The sequence below is a fragment of the Coregonus lavaretus genome (assembly GCF_964263955.1).
Source record: "Coregonus lavaretus genome assembly, chromosome: 9".
Lineage (NCBI taxonomy): Eukaryota > Metazoa > Chordata > Actinopteri > Salmoniformes > Salmonidae > Coregonus > Coregonus lavaretus.
Window position 1 is genome coordinate 33,057,689 of NC_139996.1, and position 21,505 is coordinate 33,079,193.

At 42.9% G+C, this 21,505-nt stretch overlaps 1 protein-coding gene across 3 annotated transcripts in view; it reads left to right on the forward strand.

Annotated features, from left to right (window-relative positions):
- The window catches only part of LOC311135421 (rho family-interacting cell polarization regulator 1-like), a 136,610-nt gene that overhangs the window by 56,329 nt on the left and 58,776 nt on the right, over positions 1 to 21,505 (forward strand). Inside the window, exon 1 of one of the 3 annotated variants that reach the window (XM_084169363.1) lies at positions 16,779 to 16,887. The exons of 1 other annotated variant lie outside the window; for it this stretch is intronic. In XM_084169363.1, coding sequence (XP_084025489.1) covers positions 16,869 to 16,887 — 19 coding nt within the window. In that variant the 5' untranslated portion in view covers positions 16,779 to 16,868. Of the gene's footprint in view, positions 1 to 16,778; positions 16,888 to 21,062; positions 21,081 to 21,505 lie in introns of those variants that run through there. One more of the 3 variants, XM_084169365.1, reaches the window with a different exon arrangement.

Consider the following 21,505-nt stretch of genomic DNA (forward strand, 5'->3'; position numbering starts at 1 on the left):
AGTGGGTGAATGGGAGACATTTCTTTTCCAACTCACAAGACGTGAGAGGCGCACACATCTGAATAATCCCCCTTGGCCCTCCCTCCTTTCCCTCCCTTCTTTCCCCCTTCCCCCGTTGCTCTTTGAAGCCCAACCAGCACGTTGCTGCCTGCTGCCATAGCACCTCCTAGTTGAGTGTGTCGGTCTGTGTGTTTGCACCCGCGGATAAACTCTCGAAGAGTGCTCAACAGGAGTTGGTAGGCTACAAGGCACAAGCTGTGGCGCATGGTGTATGGTGTCGTTGTCTGTTTTCGCCATTTCTCCAAAAAGCCCTTAAGAAGTCACGGCCCCGGTCGGGTGGAAGTCTTCTTCATCCTCATTGGTTTGTCCACACCCCTTTGGAGATAAGGACGGGCGCAAGCCTTCCGCTTCGCTCGCAGCAGAGGGAGAAAGTGACACTCGTGAAACTGGAGGGCAAATTACAAGGGAGCTTCACTGCATTGCGTGAATAAGTCTCTTGGATATTATTTGTGTCATTTGCCTATTTCTGATGAAGGAATTCGCTGAATTAATTTCCTTTTTATTGATTTGACATTTTCATTTGAAATTCGGATTCAAAGATTTGGAGTGACTTCGGCTGATAGGCTACCTACCTTGGCGACAGACATGTATGTTGATTTTGTGTTTATGTTGTTTGTCCTAAGTAGCCTATGGCATTTAGGGGGGAATTTAAGAAGTGTGTATTTCTTTTCACAAGATGTTATATAGTCTTCTGCATAGCCCGGCTACTACAATACAATAAGTCACCATTCAATCACACAACGGACTGTATGTAGCCTAGACTAGAGACATTGCTATTTAAAGTAAAATGTTTACTTTTATAAGAAATTGTGATCTACTTTGTGTTGTGTGTTGGTGGAATCCTCCAGCAGATTGTCATTGGTGACGAGGCTGTGACCCATGATGAGTGCAGGGTAGACGGAGAGGGCTTATGGTTGCTCAGTGTTATGATGACAAAGAGAGCCTTGTCTGTTAACTGGGATTTGTTTGATATTTGAAATGAATGCGATAGAAAAGCCTGGTAGCCACGGGTATTAATAACACAAGCAGCGGGAAAGAATCCTTGGCTTTTTATGAAACAGAGGTCGACAAACTATACAGCATGTCAGTGCACCATATGTTAATCTGTTTCTAGAAACCAATGTATTTTAAATGTTAATGTACCAGCTGTCTGTCAGAATCACTTCAATCACTTCTGACGCTACACTAACATTTTGTTTCGCAAATCATGTCCTTGCCTTAACTCTTTTGCTGTTGCTTGCCGATTTCCCTTAGCTAATCTCCTACAATCTAATCCTTCTGTTGACTTTTTTTTCTATGTCCATGCAAGGGAATGTCTCCATCTGCAAATGATTAAACCTTCTTGTTTACACTGGCTGCAGATTTTAAGTTTTAATAGCCAGAATATGCGTCTGGATAAAATGGACAAGCACATCCCATGTTTGGATTGAAGCCATTTATAGAGAAGATCCTGCATGTAAGCCTAAACACAGTTACAACTTTCCAGAAAACGTCTTAAATGCAGTGTAATAGAAGCCTAACACTAATAATCATGATGTCATTGATGCTGCTGACTAACTACAGTTAACTGCCAAAATAAAGGAAACCCCAACATAAAGCGTCTTAAAAGGGCGTTGAGTCGCCAGAACAGCTTCAGTGCACGTTGGCATAGATTATACATGTGTCTGGAACTCTTGGAGGGATGTGACACCATTCTTACTGGAGAAATTCCATCATTTGGTGTTTTGTTGGTGGTCGAAAACGCAGTCTCAGGCGTCGCTCCCGAATCTCCCAGAAGTGTTAAATTGGGTTGAGACCTGGTGACTGAGACACACACACCCGATGCTCCTTTGAGACCCCTCTTTCAAAGTCACTGAGATCTCATCTAGCCATGGTAGCCAAAATAATGGGCAACTGGGCATTTTTAATACATGACCCTAAGCATGAGGATGTTTAATTGCTTAATTAACTCAGGAACCACACCTGTGTGGAAGCACCTGCTTTCAATATACTTTGTATCCCTCATTTACTCAAGTGTTTCCTTTATTTTGGCAGTTACCTGTATGTTAATAGGTTTGAGAGGGTTATAGGCCTAATGTTACAGTTATGGCCTATAAACAAAAAGTCAAATGTCCTTCTCCCTTGATATGATGTGACAATGACAATGTTTTATCCAATGGCCAGCTCAGCCCCACGCCTATTCTGGAAGGAGTAGCACCAGTCGGAACAGAGTGTGGGAAATTCGGCCTTGTGGGTAGTACCCAGCCAGGGCCACACAATCTGCCCTTTGTGCAAGGGCTCGACCCCCATCAGGGGGCCTAATTTAGCTAATGATTTGATCAACAAAAACAAGTATGATAAAAGGGATATAAAGAGGGAAGTAGGATAGGAGTCTTTTTTTCTCTCAGTAGTCTGTACACACATGAGAGGCTGGCCAGGTTGTCATGGCAGTGAAAAATCCCTCTGCCTTCAGAAAATGGTTTGTTGTTAATGTGATAGCATGTAGTGGTTTTGTAGAGACAGGTCGGGGGAGGAATGAGTGGTGTTATGTTGGGGATATGAGGAATGTGTCTGTTTGTCTGTCTGCCTCTTCAGTCTTGTCTGCATGCATGCCTGTGTACTCCATGTGTTGGTCTTGCACACTTCCCCCTGTGCCCACAGTGGAGCTGGGTGATATGGACAAAAATCCATAACACGATAAATTGACAACTTTTTTGCAATAATGATACATTCATTTTGGGGTAGGTGCACAGTTACTCTCCATTAGCACCCTTTTTACAGCATGCAAAGGAATTGCCATTAATATATTAGCTTAAGTTATTTGGTTACCAGGTGATCCAGCATATGATTTATAAGATGATATAACGATGCTACAGAAAGAGACCTGTATTTTAAACATGCATTTATTTCTGATTTTAAATGTAATAGTATTTCAAACCAAGTCCATTAGTATATTGGTGTTTGGTAATTGGTAATTGCAGCATTATTTGCTCATGCAGCATTATTTGCTCCTAACACAATCAAAATGTACATTTATATTTTACTTTATTACAATACATACCAATGGCGAGGGTGAAGTCGATATCCAAAACACTGCAACCTCGTCCATCCGTTTAGGTTGGTGGCTTTCACGACGTTTGCCCCACTGTCCGTTGTGATGCACACCTGCTTCTCCTCTGGCTGATACCAGGCTGCTAACGTCCCACAGCCCCTGGGTTATTATCTCTGCAGTGTGGTCCTCTGGAAAGTAGGCAGTCTGCAAGCACCTGCTGCGCAGCTTCTAGTCGATGTAGTGCCGTGTCAATGCCATGTAGGGCTCCAGTTGTTGTCGACAAATAGTGCACCTGTTTCAGCTCCGATGCTCTTTTGGCATGACATTTGTTGTACATGGCATTTTGTATTTATTGTCCAGAGTGTGAACCATGTTCTTGAACCCACTTTGTTCAACTGTTGAATTTGGGGCCATGTATTTTGCGATGTGGTACGTTATGGCATCTGTTATTTCATTCCCTCAGTGAGTGTGTTGCATAGGGAGTTGTGTGTGCAAACTATTCCGTAATGGATTGTTGCCTGGGCTTTGCTCTTGTCATGACGCTTGTTATGACGCTTGTTGGCCTCTGCCTCATTTTTTTTGTCATGCTGTATTTACATGCCTGTGTTTCAAATGGTGGAATACGTTGCTTGTGTTCCCCGTGTGGTTGCTATAATTTTGCGACAGTTCAACCATACTGCCTCACTCCGATCGATGTCACTAGGTTTAAAACCAAAATAAACAACTGACACACCATCCTTCTTTTGCAGTAATTGTTCTTGGATTTCTGGGACTGCATTTTCTTCGTCTCTGTTCATTTCCCCGCGCTAATGAACATCACTTGGGAGAACTGCCAAGAACAGTTGTGGGAAGCATGGGATAGAACACTGCACTGATTGGCTGCTGTAGTCTTGGTTCAAATGAAACTGCACAGATGGAAGTGTTAAGCTCCGGGAGCGCAATGCTTTTTTTCTATGCCATTTCGCTTTCATATATGCCGCGCCGCTTCGTAGGCTATTGTTTAATGCACACAGGAACATTGTGTAATCACCTAAAATTACTGACATACGCAAAATTGCTTCGGTATGAGTTAGCAATGTCAGTGTCGGTCATTTTCGGTTTACCGTCCCAGCTCTACCTCTCAGCCACTTAGGCACGAAGACAGCCTGCTACTCACACAGGCGCGGACTCAGGCACGGACACATGCACAGACACACGTACACAAACACTTTCTGCACAGCTAGGCTCTTGTCCTCCCCCAGAAGAAAGCTAGTTTGTTTTGTCCAGCCATCCTGAAAATGCTTGTGGCCGGGTAGAATACAGACCAGCTATGCTGCTTTCTATGAATCTGTGACGCTCACTAGGAACCTAGACCTGTTAATCATGCAACAAAACCGTGAATGTCCTCAAGTTGTGCCAAGGTTTGAATTGCTCCAGCGTCAAGCAGGCAAATATTCAAGGTTGTATCTATACTGACAAACATATAAATGCAACATGCATCAATTTCAAAGATTTTACTGAGTTACAGTTCATATAAGGAAATCAGTCGATTGCAATAAATTCATTAGGCCCTAATCTGTGGATTTCAAATGACTGGGAATACAGATATGCATCAGTTGGTCACAGATACGTAAAAAAAAAAAATAGGAGGGTGGATCAGAAAACTAGTCAGTATCTGTTGGGACCACCATTTCCCTCATGCAGCGTGACACATCGCATAGAGTTGATCAGGCTGTGATTGTGTCCTGTAGAATGTTGTCCCACTCCTCCTTCAATGGCTGTGCAAAGTTGCTGGATATTGGCTGGAACTGGAACACGCTGTCGAACACGTTGATCCAGAGCATCCCAAACATGCTCAATGGGTGAAATGTCTGGTGAGTATGCAGGCCATGGAAGAACTGGGACATTTTCAGCTTCCAGGAATTGTGTACAGATCCTTGCGACATGGGGCCGTGCATTATCATGCTGAAACATGAGGTGATGGCGGTGGATGAATGGCACGACAATGGGCCTCAGGATCTCGTCACGGTTTCTCTGTGCATTCAAATTGCCATCGATAAAATGCAATTGTGTTCGTTGTCTGTAGTTTATGCCTGCCCATACCATAACCCCACCACAACCATGGGGCACTCTGTTCACAACGTTGACATCAGCAAACCGCTCGCCCACATGACGCCATACGTCTGCGGTTGTGAGGCCGGTTGGACGTACTGCCAAATTCTCTAAAATGATGTTGCTTATGGTAGAGAAATAACATTAAATTATCTGGCAACAGCTCTGGTGGACATTCCTGCAGTCAGCATGCCAATTGCACAATCCCTCAACTTGAGACATCTGTGGCAGTGTGTTGTGTGACAAAACTGCACATTTTAGTGGCCTTTTATTGTCCCCAGCACAAGGTGCACCTGTGTAATGATAATGCTGTTTAATCAGCTTCATGATATGCCACACCTGTAAGGTGGATGGATTATCTTGGCAAAGGAGAAATGCTTAATAACAGGGATGTAAACAAATAAGCTTTTTGTGTATGGAGAATTTCTGGCTCATTACATGTGTTTTATATTTTTGTTCAGTGTGTGTATATAAGAGCAATATTTGAAACAACATACTGCACATATTAAGTGATTCAGCTGGACGCAAGTGGTAAAAATGCATAACGTTTCCTTTTTATTTTCAGGTAGACATTGAGCTCTTAACAAGATATTGGGGACTACAAAAAAAGAAATTAATACAGAATGATACAGAATGATTAATTTGAGTAAAGTTCTATATACTGTGTCCATTTAGGAAGTAAAATACAATAAATTAGTTATTTTGAGTAGTTTCAACTGTGACTCACTTAGAATCACAACTCCTTAGAGCACGCACCGTGGGGCCGCTGATAATGACGGCATGATCGTACAGAGGGCCAATGACAGGCTATGTAATATGGCTTAACCACAAGGTGTCTCGTGGATGAGTATCATTAGGAGGTGTGTAGTGATTTCTGTGTGATTCAGCAGTTGCTATTTCAGCTGTGTCTTTCACCAGTGTTTTTAATTACTGTGTGGTAACGACATGCTATTATAGAGCAGCTGTACTGAGTGGATGACTCATTCTGATCGGGCACAGCTATTATGCAGGCACAAACCACAAGCAAATATTGAAGAAAAAATATATATCAATACAAACAGATACATTCAATGCGTTGTACACCCACGGTTGTGCTGCACATACAAAGGCTACACGTGTTCCTGTAAAAATGTTAATACAAAAACAAGTACAACAGAACAAGTGTAAGCTTATAAACACAGTTTAACTAGGTACTGACATCAGAGTCCAGACAGCTTCAAGTGTACTATGTTCTTTGATGCCTATGTGTTAGTGATAAGCACTTCTGGGTTTTTGGGTATAATTACATTTAGAGGGTTTGCACTTCAGAAATGTAAAGGACATGCCAGAGTTTCCCAAAGATCATATGGTACCCACATAGGTGCCTCTGACAAGGACTGCATTGCCAATGACAGACATGCCTGTTGTTACGTCCTCCTTTTTTGTTACTCTCTCTTTAGCTACTTGCTGATTCAGAGGGGTTGGGTTAAATGTGGAAAACACATTTCGGTTTAATGCATTCAGATGTGCAACTGACTAGGTATCCCCCTTTCCCTTTCCCTCTCTATTCCTCTATCGGACTCCCTCTGTCTTCCCTGTACCCGTGTGGATGCTCTTGGCTTTAACTGGGCCAGTAGGGCAAAACAGAAACCTGCCTGCATGTCTTGGCAGGTTCTGTGTCGCAGCAGGCACGTCCTCTCCAGGTCCGGTAAACTGCACTTGAGTGTTGTTTAGATCTAAGGCTTGTGACTCTTGTTCGAAAGCTTGCGTGTGGGTGGGCTCACACTGACACAACCTCATGTGACACTGTACTACCTCTGAATGACTCGGACAAGAAATCAATGGCTATCATGTGGTAAAGATACTGGGAAACATTGAGCATGTACTTGGAAGCCAGAAGAAAGACTGTCATCGCTACAATGTGCCTAGACCACAGAGCTACAAAACCACAACACATGCATATGGTTACTATCTGTACTGAATGTACACAATGAAGGGAGGACTATCCCAGTGCTTGGTTATCAGCTGTAGTAACCCTGTTGTTCTCTGGCAGTACAGACAGCACTGTGGACAAGGCCCTCTGCAGGAGACGAGACTCTCCGTCAGATGTTTATCAGATTTTGCTCAATGGCTGTTGAGATCCTGGTTCAAAACAGGAAGTGAACATTTCTCTGTTAGACGTTATCTTTTCAGATCTCCCGTCATGGCCGTAAGACCCAAATTAATTCAACCTATTTATGGAGTAGATAAGGAAGTACGGAAATTAGACTAGTTCATTTCTTGAACTCGCTCGCATTTGCTTGTAGATATATTATGTCATGGTAATTTGAGCCTCACTTCAACATGTTCACTAAATGTTTAGAGAAGGCACGTAGTCTATGTAATATGACCACCCATAAGAGTAGCCAGGGTTCGACCAGAAAATGGATTAGTTAATTCATTCCCTAAAACATGAACAACTATCTTTAATTTTTTACACTTAAAAGTGTATTATGCTCTGATGTAATATGTTTTCCTCAACCTCTAGCCCTATTCTTGCTATACACTCACTGCTTTGGATTAATGGGCTTTTAAGGTCAGTATTTCAGGTCACATGTCGGGGTCAAAAAAGTGAGGGGTATAATGCTGCGTTCATAACCAAGTGGGAAGGTGGTAATTACTAGTTGTGAAGTCGTAAATACCAGTTGGATGCATTCACGTGCTTTGAACTCGTTGATAAATCCTGATTGGCGAATGGCCAACAAGCTGCGTCAACCATAAACTAAAAGTACAGCTATCATGCTTGTAAACAAATTATAGTGTTCAAAACCATATTAAAAGCTTTTTATAAATGTTTTGTTTTATTTAAATGCCAAAAATGCTGTTTATCAAGGTAATTTCTTTAGTAGGTGATGCCAGAGGTCAGTGTGTGTGAGCGAAGTCGGAGCTCAGGGATGATAGAGAAGTTTCCAAGGGGTAATTACCAGTTGGAGGGGTGTTGAAGTGAATTTTTCCCAGTCGAGGGCGGCAGGTAGCTTAGTGGGTAAGAGCGTTGTGCCAGTAACCGAAAGGTCGCTGGTTCTAATCCCCGAGCCGACTAGGTGAAAAATCTGTCGATGTGCCCTTAAGCAAGGCACTTAACCCTAATTGCTCATGTAAGTCGCTCTGGATAAGAGCGTCTGCTAAATGACTAAAATGTAAATGTAAAATGTATGTGGTAAATACCACCTTCCCACTTGGTTATGAACTCAGCATTAGGCTACAGCATTCTGCATAATTGTTGGAACTTCACTGTCATCACATAGTCATAAGGCAAATTTCCTCCAACTCTGCTGCCATGTTTTAGCTATATCATCTATTAGATTCAACATGTTGCTGCTGAAAGTGTGAATTTACTGGTGGAGAAATGCCTAACACTACCATCAGCCTCCACCAGAACCTTCTGGTCTAAACCTTTACTGAAGTGATGAGTAGTGATGTACAGGCTTATTTGCATGGATCAAAGCCAAAGGCTTGACCACCCAGTATGATCAAACATTGTAACAAAAAGTGTTAGTAATAGTATACATGTCTCTGTCCTGGGAATTGCAAATGGGTCGTGATTTCCATTTGAAATTTCCAACATGTCAACATTGAAATAGTAAAGAGTTGAAGAGAACGTAAACAGGTGTGAAGTTAGAGAATGGTGTGTTGATGTACGTAGTAATTGACCAATTAGTCTCTCTTGGTTCTGTGTGTCCAGGCTGCACGTAGCGTATCAGGACTGTAGTGCTACAGCATCTAGTGACACATAAGCCTCTTAGTGGCCAGCTGGGGATTAAACAGGAAGTCTTGGGTTCAGGGGGGTCCAGGTCCCTTGCTGCGCAACGGTCAGCTGTGCTGCTCTACCATGGTCACTGGACGATGGAACTAACCACAGGGTTAAACTTTACATTCTACAGTCCCACTGGTCCCATACAGTTCCATCCCCCTTTCATGGGCATTTCTGTCTATGTGAGGCCAGTCATTTCTGCTATCAGCCTAATTAGAAGAGAGTAAGACCTGTGGCTAGTGCCGTCAGTTGGCTAGTGCTGTCAGTTGTTAAAGCAACTAACAGGACCTGGAATTTAGTTGTGTGAGCTTATACAAATAAGACACTTATGTCTTTGGATTTGAGTGGATTTTGTTGTCGGGCCATGAAATGCTTACGCAGTGATCCCAACTTAGCTCAGCAGTAACAGTGGGGAAGATGCCTTATATGGAGCGTTTTCAGTGCCAACAGAAATTTATATTTGAATTCCATAATTTAGTATTTGTATTAGGATATAGAATTTAAATTTAATATTTGTTAATTTGTAATGCACAAATTGAATAATTGAATTCATAAATTGAACTTGTATTTCATTATTTGAAACTGAATTGAATGAATTTTGCATTCAGTTTAAAAATGTAATGAATATTCAATTTCAATATTTATATATTCAGTTTCAATATGGTGGATATTGCGTTCATTGTCTGTTTATCAAGTTTACAAACTATAATTTCAAGTTTATCAAAGTTTCATATATTCAACTTCTCAGATGCATTCAGATTTTGTTTTCAAATTCAGTTCTCTAAATTCAGATTCAAAACCAGAGACAACATCCTGGTACTTTGCCAGCCAGGAAAGGTAGAAGCGAACCGATAGAATCAAATGCTCTCTGTGGTAAATGGAAGCTTCTAGCGGTTTCTGAACCTAATGTGGCATGTTGAATTTAGTTCCTTCCTATGAATTTGGCCCTAGCGTTTGAACAGTTTTTGGCTATAAGCTACTATGACCCCATTCCTGAAAGCTAAGACTCTCTGGAACATGGACGTGCCTTCTGTTCCCCTCTATGATGATCACAGGCCGCACATGACACGTTAGAAGGGAGTGTCACAAACTGCAATTTGGCCCCCATAAGAATATAGTTGAATAGCCCTTCTAAGGATAGCCTTTCCACTCCCTATTTAATCTTGCTCTTGTGACTGACTGGGTTCGATCCAGGTCTCCTGCATGTCACAAGACTGTGTTAGCCCACTTAGCTAAAGCCTAGAAATGTGATTTGAATATAGGGATAAGTTCATGTAAAGGACAACACACTGCTTGCTTAAAGGAAAACCACTCAAACTATCTTTTGGTTGATACAGTCCCAAATTTTTTTGCATGTCAGCAGTCAAGTTATTAAGATTATAGGATTTAAAAAATGCAAAATGTCACGTGCCACATACATTTTGCATCATCATGATGATGTGGCAAGTGACACGTTTAGCTTTTTTGAAAATCCTATATCTTGAAAACTTGACTGCTGACATGCAAAAGATTTTGGTGTACTTATGAAAAAAATACAAAAATATCGAGTGGATTTTTCCTTTAACTCAGTCGGGGTCAGAACCTCGAGTGGGGTCGCGGGGGAACTGCAGCGGGGTCGCCAAAATAAAAAAACGAAATATTAAGAGTAAAGTTTACTGTATTGGACAATATACAAATGTTTTTCAGAAAGATCATTCACAAAAAGAAGAATGTGTAAATGTATTTATTGGTTTTGATAAGAGATGAAAATGCAATGATTTGAAAGTTGATGTAAAAATCGAAATGTACTGATTTTTAAGGTTGTGTCTTTTAGATTTGGGGTGGGGTCCCTCCTAAAGCATTCCAACCATCCTAAAACATTCCAATCCATTTTAGAATAAGGCTGTAACGTAGCAAAAATGTGGAAAAAGGGAAGGGGTCTGAATACTTTCCAAATACACTGTATATAATATATCCTTAACTTCTTCTGTATGCAATAAAAAATAAAATAAATATTGGTTCAAGGACGTACATAAGCAAGTATTGGTTCCATGATTGTCTTACAAACAACAATTATTTACACTAAGATTGTACACGAAGATTGCCGTTATCGCATTCACTATAAAGGGGGATCTTTCTTTCTGAAAACAACAGCCTGCAGTACCCCGGTCGGTCTTGACCTTAATGGCTTCAATGAGCGGGGGAAGTCATTCTCCACTGAGCCCTACCAATTTGCTAGCTTACAGCTGAAGATAAGCTGGGTTGGGCCTGGTCAGAGTATGGTCATCTTGGACGACCATTGCACTTTCAGTGTTTACCTCAGTTGACTCTGGGTAAGTAGAAAAAGCACTTAATTGCCAAAATCTCGCACTGTCCCTTGAAGATCAGAGTGACGAGTGGTGCAAATGAGAGCCACTAGCGCACAGCCACCGCTTGATCCTGATCTCTCTACAGTGCAAAGGCGCACATCAGGTATATTTCAGATGGTGTCAACATAATTACATTTTTATGCATTTTGGAGTAGAATGTGTGGAGTTGAACTGTGTCCTCACAGTAGAATGTCCCCTGGGCTGTGCAGGGCTATTCCACACATGAAGTCTTATACCTGTAGTTTTTGCTGTGGCTATCAAATTCCTTGCCACCTGCTCAAACAGCACATTTAATAGGTAAACCTAATTTTGGACTTAAGAATCAGGGGAGGGGGAGTGGAAAACAAGCAAGCCTGCCGTGTTTGAGACAAATAAAGGGCTAGTGGCACATTAAGAATGGAAAGAATGTGTCCTCTGCACTTTGGGGTGGTTTTGGGGAATAAAGTGCTTGGTGTTGAGTGAGGCTATGGGGAGGTGGGGGCCTCTACCTTGGGTTGAGCTGCACCAAGGTGCAACAGCAAGGAAGTACTGATTTTGGTGTAATGATTAATCGTAGACTAAACAAATCCAGACAGTTAGGTATATCCCCTTGGACATGCTCCCAGATCCAGGTGTCAGGCCTGTGTGTGATAACCCTGTGTCAGTATGTAGTGTTACGTTCTCCCCTCGGGTGTAGGTCGTCTGAGGAGGAGACGAAAATGCCCGTGCCTACGCACACAATGTAAACTAGATGGATGGGGAAGAAATGTGGGGTGTAACTAACAAAAATAATGGGACACAACAACCAGAACTCAATGTTAGCCCTCTGGGGTCGTTTAGTAAGGTACTGAACAACATATACAACACCCATAAAGAAACAGTAATAAAACAAAGACCAATCAAACAAACCAGGGATGATAAGAGAAGGGAATGTTTGGGAACAGGGTCCAAGTAATGAAAATAAACAAAAGGTCCCTCTTCTACACACCTAATCCTTCCTAATACACTAAGCCCTAACCCGCTTTCCTACCTGTTACCACAAATACAGGGGTGACACCCGCCCAGCTAACCTAGTGTGTAAAACAGTGGGTTATCTACGTGTGAATGTACACCCATGGGCAGATCTACCTTTCCCTTCTCCAGGACATAGGTAGGGTGGAATACAGCAGGAGGACAGGATGGAACACAAACAAAGATAAATTAAAATAACCAAATCTTCAAACAGCCAAACAAAAAGTGCTCTCTCTCCCTAGCTCACACGGCAAACCGTTTATATGCTCTATTCAATCAGTCAATCAACCACAGCTGCCAGGACTCCGGACCGAAGCCACACCCACCATCGTCAGCCGCAACTCAGCACACCTGTAATAAACAGAACAAACACTCTGAACCAAACACACACTACAAAGGACGATTGGGAGAAAGAAAAACATGTCACACGTAACAGTAGCCAGGCACCTTATCTGACCCAGAATACTTCCATTGTCCTGGGATATTTATGTCCTGTGTGTGCCTCTTGTGTGGGACAGCTATCTCTTCCTGCTTCGTAATAGGCAATGATACAGTAGCAGGCAGTATTACTCCAATCATCTGCCATTATGGCTGTCAGAAAAGTGTATCCATCTTTAATGTTAAACTTATTACGAAACGTTTGAAGTTTCAGGCCTTCCTCTGGTCAGGACAGAACCCCAAGCTGATCTGGCCCTGCGCAGAGAAGGCTTTGTATGAGAGAGCAGTGAAGGAAATGTACATTCCATACTTAGTGGTGAAACTTGAGAAGGTGGTACAAGAGAGAAACTGTGATAAGAACGAATATACTCTTTACTGTGCATGTGCACGACTACTGTATGTGCTTATTTCCCTCTCTCTCTCAGTGCAAGGCACAGTTGCAGTGACTGTGTAGCTCTGAGGAGTAGTTTCCCAGTCTGGTGGGGACAGCTGCCTCCCGGGAGATAAGAGCTCAACTGAGAACAACTGCTCTCTAAATCCCCAGCCCACCTCTCACTCCGGGCGGCCGCTCCTCTCCCGATCCCCCTGCTTATCCTCCATCCCATTATCACACTATCAGCACTCTGAGGTCAAGGTGCACTGAGCCCCTTTTCACACCTCCACTGCCCACACACTGACTATACCGAGTAGGCTACTTTGTACCAGTCTCCCACGGAATGCTGCAGGTACAATGTACAGCAGGGATCATCATCTAGATTTAGCCGCAGGCCTATTTTGTCTTGAGTGGATGGTCAAGGGGCCGGAACATAATTAGAAATAATTTGTAGACTGCAAATTGACCGCAAGAAGCACAAACAGATATAATATTTGACTAAAACATAATCATTTCAAACCTTGCTTACATTTGTATAAGATCACATATACTATATCTCTATTATGCGTGGGAATACTTTGGGACAGATTTCCTAAATTAAAATCTTGGAGATGATTTGCTGGTGTGTTTACAGGCTTTTATGTCCCAAAAACAGAAAAGAAAAGGAAAAAGATAACTTGGGGGGGCCAAATAAAATCACCCGGGGCCAAATTCGTCCCGCAGGCTGCCAGTTGGGGAACCCTGCTGTACAGTGTCCACTGCAGCCTAAAAAGAGTAGAGGAGAATCTGTGGTTTTGTGTGAGTCCGTCTAAAAATAACTGGGGTGTGTGTTTGTGTTGTTGAATTTGAATGAAGTCTGTGGTAATATATTCACCGAAGGACTTTATCAGCACCCTGAACATCAGGCTAGTCATTGACTCATTCTGTCTAGCTGATGACCTAAGGGTTGTTGTCCTGCACAGTGATTTCTGTTCATCATCATGCATCATCATCTCATAGCGAGGGCATCATTATCTCCAGTGGTGTTACACCGCCTTCACCTTAAATCTATCATATCTATTTCATATTAAAATCATCCATCTTATGGGACTCACAGGCGTTGGAAATAAATAGAATGTACTGACCTATACAATGAACTATTAGATATGTTTAATGGCACCATGATCTTATTAACTACAAATGATCAACAGTGAATTTTGAAAAGTAATTTCCTTACATTTTTCACAGCCTCCGCAACTCCTCTGTATCATATTTGACTCGTCAACTGTATAAATGTAGTGTTGCCTGTGTAGGTGTTGGCTTTTATAGAGATTTGCATGAAGGCAAATGAGCTTTGGGACTGTGTGAAAGGTGTGTTTCCACCGTATGTCCTTGTATATATGTCATACGTGTATGTGCATGTGTCCTGGTGTGTGTGTGTTTGTTATTGGTGCACTGAATAGAAGTGCTCTAAATGAGATGTAAAATTATGTATTTCGCACATTTGTAGGCTGATCCCCTGATCTTGTTACACTCTGTTTCATTGTGTAGGCCTATGTTTATTTGGTGTATGTTGATCCATGTTGATTGCTGGTCTTATGTTCCTCTGGCTGCGTTTACACAGGCAGCCCAATTCTGATATTGTTTTCCACTAATTGGTATTTTGACCAATTACATCAGATCTTTTCACATCAGATCTTTTTCAGTGCTGATCTGATTGGTCAAAAGACCAATCAGTGAAAAAAAGATTGGAGGCTGCAACACAGTCTGCCTTTAGACTGCAGGCAGCCCAATTCACATCGGCTCTGAAAAATACGTGGTTAACAGACCTTGATTGATTTAATTCACCTTGACTGCCTCACTTACTACATTTACTGGCTCTGACAGACTACTAATTGCCAAAGAAGTTGCCCAGCCAATCATTGTCCTAGTTCAATGTCAGCTAGTTGTCCTGCACGTCCGAGTGTGCAAAATGTAATTCTGCTGATGGTTGGTCATGTCAGGACCTGTTAGAATCCCTCAGTGACGGTTATGGTTGTGGCGCTTATATAAAGTGTCTTGTTTGTTTACTTGTTCTTTGTGTGGTTGTGGGTGTGTTTTATGAAACTAGGTTTGTGTGCATATTTGTGCACATATTTTTCTATTTTGAAGTAAACACATTGTCTCCCTGTGTGTGTAATGGAGTGGTACATTTGGATCTGGGGGATAGGGATGCACAATTAATTGAATTCTGATCGAAATCGCAATATTAACATGTGCAATATCCATATCACAAGAGATCCATATCGCATGGAATATTTTGAACCGCCACTCAGCTGTTTTTATAGTTTTACTAAGTTTTTATCTCCTGTTGCGGATGCTTCCCACACTATAAGTTTGCATGCTGTTCTGTTAGGTCAAATGCAGTCGACAGATTGTTCCAAACAAGAATGATGCTGCTTTCCCTCTCTCTGGAAATGGGTAGAGCATAGAGAGCGCTGTGTGTCTCATGTTGAAGACATTAAAACCAGGTCTTTGCCTCCAGGAGAAAGGCAGTGGCCTGGGTATGGGGGAAAAGCCCAATGAGAAACGGCATTGCATAAACCAGTCTTACGAGCTGTTTGTATTTGCACATACCCATCTATTCTCACTCCACTTTCATCAAAGACTGTGCTCTGATGATTTATAGTCGCTGTAGTTTTCAGCATGTTGCAACAGTTTACTAATATCCTACTGTTATTCTGATGGCATACTGCTGAAAGTGACGGATGTGCCTTTTAGGTTATTGTTGCCATGACTTTCTTTCCTCAGCGTAAAGTACAGCCGTATACCTAATCAGGTTAAGAACATGAACTAGAGCAGTGTCACCTTGAGTGTGATCATAAGCTTGCAGTCAGGTTCTCCAGTCCATTCTGCCTGTCCCGTCCTTTCAAGGTGCGCTGTTGAGAATAACACTTGGTCATCACACAAGTTACTGATCACACAAGGTTCAAGGAGTCTGTCATCTCTGGAATTTTTGTTAGATGCTTGAGCCGACAACATGCAGTTCCAGTTGATGTTTTTGTCTTGCAGAGTTTGAGTATGCAGGCACGGGTCTGACAATCTTGTAAGATAGAGGAAGACTAGCTGTGTTTCTTAGGGAGTTATGAGCTTTAATTTCCCATTTGGTGCATCATGCTCTGGGGTGTCTGGATATTTATTGTAAACTCTTTATAACGTCGATAGACAATCTGGCAAGTAAAGACAAGTAGGGATTTCTCATGGATGAATGACTCAAGGCTGATAAGGATCACCTCATTGTGTTCTGTTATTACAGCCTTGAGTTGCGCTTATGAGTCAAGGAAAAAATTAAGGGCTGAGTTAAGTTTCAATATGAACACTTTTTTTCTTTTCCCTTTAGTTGTCACAGTCTTTTAAACAAAGCTATTTTGGGTACTATTCATGGTATGTATATAATTGCAGTAGAGAACACAAATGTATAATTACATGTCATTTATGAGTTGGAAACAATGTGCTGGTCTTGCTGGAAGAGGGAGAGGCAGGAAGAATGTGATGTCAGCCAGGGAAGAGTAGAGGAAGCCGGAGGAGGAGAGGGCTGCTGCGAGGGTGACCGCCTTCCCATTTCCTGGCAGCGCCTCCGCTCTGCGCGCTCTCTCCTGAGTTTGTGAGAGGGGCCAGAGATTAAACTTCAGATGAGTAGATGCTGCTGAATCTCTGTCTGTGGATCTTTCTCTTTACCTGATTAAACCCAAGGAAACCTCTCCTGGTCTGGGTGGTCAACACTGAGAGGAAGCCACAACACTAGCAAAGATGTACAGTGGATATGGAGGTACCCTTTCCCACTTTAACCACAGGGCTTGTAGACTTGATAACAAGTATTATAGTTATATTGTGTTCTACGGTACGATGGAGTTTTGAAGTGTAGGATGTTAGTTTTGTCTGTAGTGTTGTTACTCTTGTTTTGGAATGGTGGTGTTGGTAGACTCGAGTAAGTTTGGTATCTTAAGTGTGTGGTGATTGTGGTGTGGTGGGTCAAACATTAGTTGCTCGCTGCTTGTGTTGGGTTTTGAAGTATTTCACTCAGTATCAGGCAATGGAGGCATGTTGTAAAATGTTACCTCTCATTAAACCCATACCAGTAGTTTTTTTTTTTCTGCCTGACAGTGTTTTCCCATTGATTGTGGATGTTTTAGTTTTCATTATCGGGGTGGGTTTTCTTACTGTCTCTCTCTGTTTGAGGCTGTATTCCTCTTCAACAGCTTTGCATAGTCCTGTTTGTCAGACCTGAAGTCTGATCTGCCTGGCACTGCCCAGGGGGAAGAAAACCCTCTTCCATTCTTGTTCCTCCTGCTTGCAACTCTGGCTATATTATCTCGGTCTTAGACAGTCCCCAGTGTTGTTCTGTAGGTTTGTGGTAACACCCAGGTGGTCTCCCACTGGATGTTTAAATGAATGTGGTTTAATTTGGTCAGAAGGGAGGAAACAAACGGTATTTTGTGAAGGTCGTTGGCCCCACAGATCTGTGTTTGGGGGCTTTGAGGTAGACCAGCTTTTTCCAGGGGCAGTGTGTGGACACCTGTATTCATGCCATGCTGTGGCTGTCCGTGACTTACTAACATACCCTAGGGGAGGTCCATACATGTGTGGGTTATGATTTCCCCTTGCTTGTGGTGTGGTCACACTCTGGTCAGGGCCTGTTGTTGTGGAGATTTGAGGAACTTTATTTCAAACCTGTCCCTCATGGCCAGTGTTGTAAACATACAGTGAGGGAAAAAAGTATTTGATTCCCTGCTGATTTTGTACATTTGCCCACTGACAAAGAAATGATCAGTCTATAATTTTAATGGTAGGTTTATTTGAACAGTGAGAGACAGAATAACAACAACAAAATCCAGAAAAATGCATGTCAAAAATGTTATAAATTGATTGGCATTTTAATGAGGGAAATAAGTATTTGACCCCCTCTCAATCAGAAAGATTTCTGGCTCCCAGGTGTCTTTTATACAGGTAACGAGCTGAGATTAGGAGCACACTCTTAAAGGGAGTGCTCCTAATCTCAGCTTGTTACTTGTATAAAAGACACTTGTCCACAGAAGCAATCAATCAATCAGATTCCAAACTCTCCACCATGGCCAAGACCAAAGAGCTCTCCAAGGATGTCAGGGACAAGATTGTAGACTTACACAAGACTGGAATGGGCTACAAGACCATCGCCAAGCAGCTTGGTGAGAAGGTGACAAGTTGGTGAAATTATTCGCAAATGGAAGAAACACAAAATAACTGTCAATCTCCCTCGGCCTGGGGCTCCATGCAAGATCTCACCTTGTGGAGTTGCAATGATCCTGAGAACGGTGAGGAATCAGCCCAGAACTACACGGGAGGATCTTGTCAATGATCTCAAGGCAGCTGGGACCATAGTCACCAAGAAAACAATTGGTAACACACTACGCCGTGAAGGACTGAAATCCTGCAGCGCCCGCAAGGTCCCCCTGCTCAAGAAAGCATATATACAGGCCCGTCTGAAGTTTTCCAATGAATATCTGAATGATTCAGAGGAGAACTGGGTGAAAGTGTTGTGGTCAGATGAGACCAAAATGGAGCTCTTTGGCATCAACTCAACTCGCCGTGTTTGGAGGAGGAGGAATGCTGCCTATGACCCCAAGAACACCATCCCCACTGTCAAACATGGAGGTGGAAACATTATGCTAAGCGAACAGGACAACTTCACCGCATCAAAGGGACGATGGACAGGGCCATGTACCGTCAAATCTTGGGTGAGAACCTCCTTCCCTCAGCCAGGGCATTGAAAATGGGTCGTGGATGGGTATTCCAGCATGACAATGACCCAAAACACACGGCCAAGGCAACAATGGAGTGGCTCAAGTAGAAGCACATTAAGGTCCTGGAGTGGCCTAGCCAGTCTCCAGACCTTAATCCCATAGAAAATCTGTGGAGGGAGCTGAAGGTTCGAGTTGCCAAACGTCAGCCTCGAAACCTTAATGACTTGGAGAAGATCTGCAAAGAGGAGTGGGACAAAATCCCTCCTGAGATGTGTGCGAACCTGGTGGCCAACTACAAGAAACGTCTGACCTCTGTGATTGCCAACAAGGGTTTTGCCACCAAGTACTAAGTCATGTTTTGCAGAGGGGTCAAATACTTATTTCCCTCATTAAAATGCAAATCAATTTATAACATTTTTGACATGCGTTTTTCTGGATTTTGTTGTTGTTATTCTGTCTCTCACTGTTTAAATAAACCTACCATTAAAATTATAGACTGATCATGTCTTTGTCAGTGGGCAAACGTACAAAATCAGCAGGGGATCAAATACTTTTTTCCCTCACTGTACCTATGGACTTTGAGACAATGGACAGTGACTAGGGGGCTTGACTGAATCAGAGTACTGAGATGAGTCTGGTAAACAGTATTGGATTTGAATCATATCTTAATTCAATGGAAGTGTTAGATAAGTGTCGAGCAGGCGTGGAGGACTGGAGAGAAGAATGGAGAAGGGGGGGATGTAGTGGGGCTTTTTTAGGCTCTGGCAGAGAGAATGGAAGGGAAGGAAGGGGACACATGTATATGTTTAGGGGCTTTCTCATAGAGTGCAGACACATGACTCCTGGCTGGGGGCCATCAGGTTCAGGAACCAACCTGCTGATCATATCCTGGATCTGGTCAGGGAGGGAGTGCCAAGCAGCCTCTCATAAACCCAATCATTTCAATATAAACATCGACTCATTAGGTTCCTCATTGGCTTGTTTTGCTTTCCTGTTTTTCTTATACAAGCTCACCAAAAGGTTGATGGTTACAGAGAGATGATGCTTAGCCCTACTGCTTGGAAATTTGATCATTCTTTATTGTGTTAAAGAGTTCCAGTCTATTCCCCATAATCCAGAGCTTTAATGGTTATGATAAGGTCAGTAAGTTATGTTTATACTGCACGTGGGGTTACTGGGTGACCCAGAAATGTCTACTTGCTGTATTTTGTGGCGCTAAGTGCCCCTCTACTCTTGTAGTTGTGTGTTTTTTAAAGCTTGTTGCACCATTTTGTCTGTCCCCAGTGTTGTTTTTGGAGCCGGCTAGCCCTTTCCCTATCCCAAAGCTCAGTGTTGTATTAGGGAACTGGTATGCCCTACCACTCCGTCACCCTACCCCCACTGCTGTTCAGTCCTGGGACCCAGGCAGCTCCCCCCTCCCTTCTGAGTGGTCTACAGTGCCTGTGTTTTTCAGGGCCTGTGTGCCCCAGGGGACAGTAGACCCTGCTTATCTCTGCTGTGTTTGGAATGTCAGAGGGAGACAGGCTGGTTGATAAGGGGTGCAGCCTTTATCCGAGGCCAGCTCCGTCCCCATTGGCTGTCCCTTGGCCGTGTCATTAGTGCTTTTGTTACCCCAGCTGCACCTCTCTCTGTGGCTGATCACAAAACAGCCGGTGTGTTTTCTCTCTCACACTCATTCACAGACACAACACAAGACAGAGACCACATAAACAACTCCCTTGTTTATAAACATCCAAAAGAGACTCTACTTTGACCTGCAGGTGTGATATACACATTGAGATGAGAACAGTGATGCTTTGATGTGCATCATGATGCTGAGAGTGGATCAGAGTGGGTATGATGGAGCGGGTGCCAGCTAGGCAGCAGAACAATGGGTGTAACCGTGTCTATGGGCTTCGGACCCTATCCAGCCACACCACACTCATCATGGAAACCGATGGAAGCTTGTAGTTCTGTGGCGTACGACTCTCGTGGTTTTATGTTTGTTACACTCAATAGATTTCTGCATTGTGTGATCTCACTGTGTTTATTCCCAGGCTGACCTGTCTCTTCTGAGACCGGTAGGAACCAGGCAGGACAGGCTGGGGGTATTGTTGGGATGGCTGACTGGGTCCTCACTGCACTGCGTGTGGGTGGGGGTGCAGCAGGGTATTCATCCAAGTCTGTGAAGAAAGAATAATGTGTCGCTTACCTGTGTCCTGTTTACTACGTGATGCCCATGATGAGAAGGATCCTCTTGAAGGTGTGTGTGGATGTGTGTGTACAGTAAGTGCTGTGTACTACCAGCTGCAAAGGCGTATACTTAAATGTGTTTTGGCACAGTATATGATTTGTGTGTAAGAAATACTAGTGGTTCCTCAAATGTACTGTATATGGCACAGAAACTCTGTTAGTGCTTTAACAAATTATCATATGCCAAATATAATTACCAGTTTATAGTGAAGAGGCACAACTATTTATTAGTCTGCCCAGTCTGTCCATCCCTCACAATCCATGATCACTTTTTATTTTATTTAGCTTGGTTCAGGCAGGGAAGCAGAGAGCTGTATCTCAGTCTCTGGCCCGTTCCAGATGTTTTTATTTTTCTCAACCATCTTCCTTTTTAGAGTTTCCAACTTCAGACTTCCTGTAGAATGGCACCATTTCCTCTGCCCTGTGTTTGGCAGC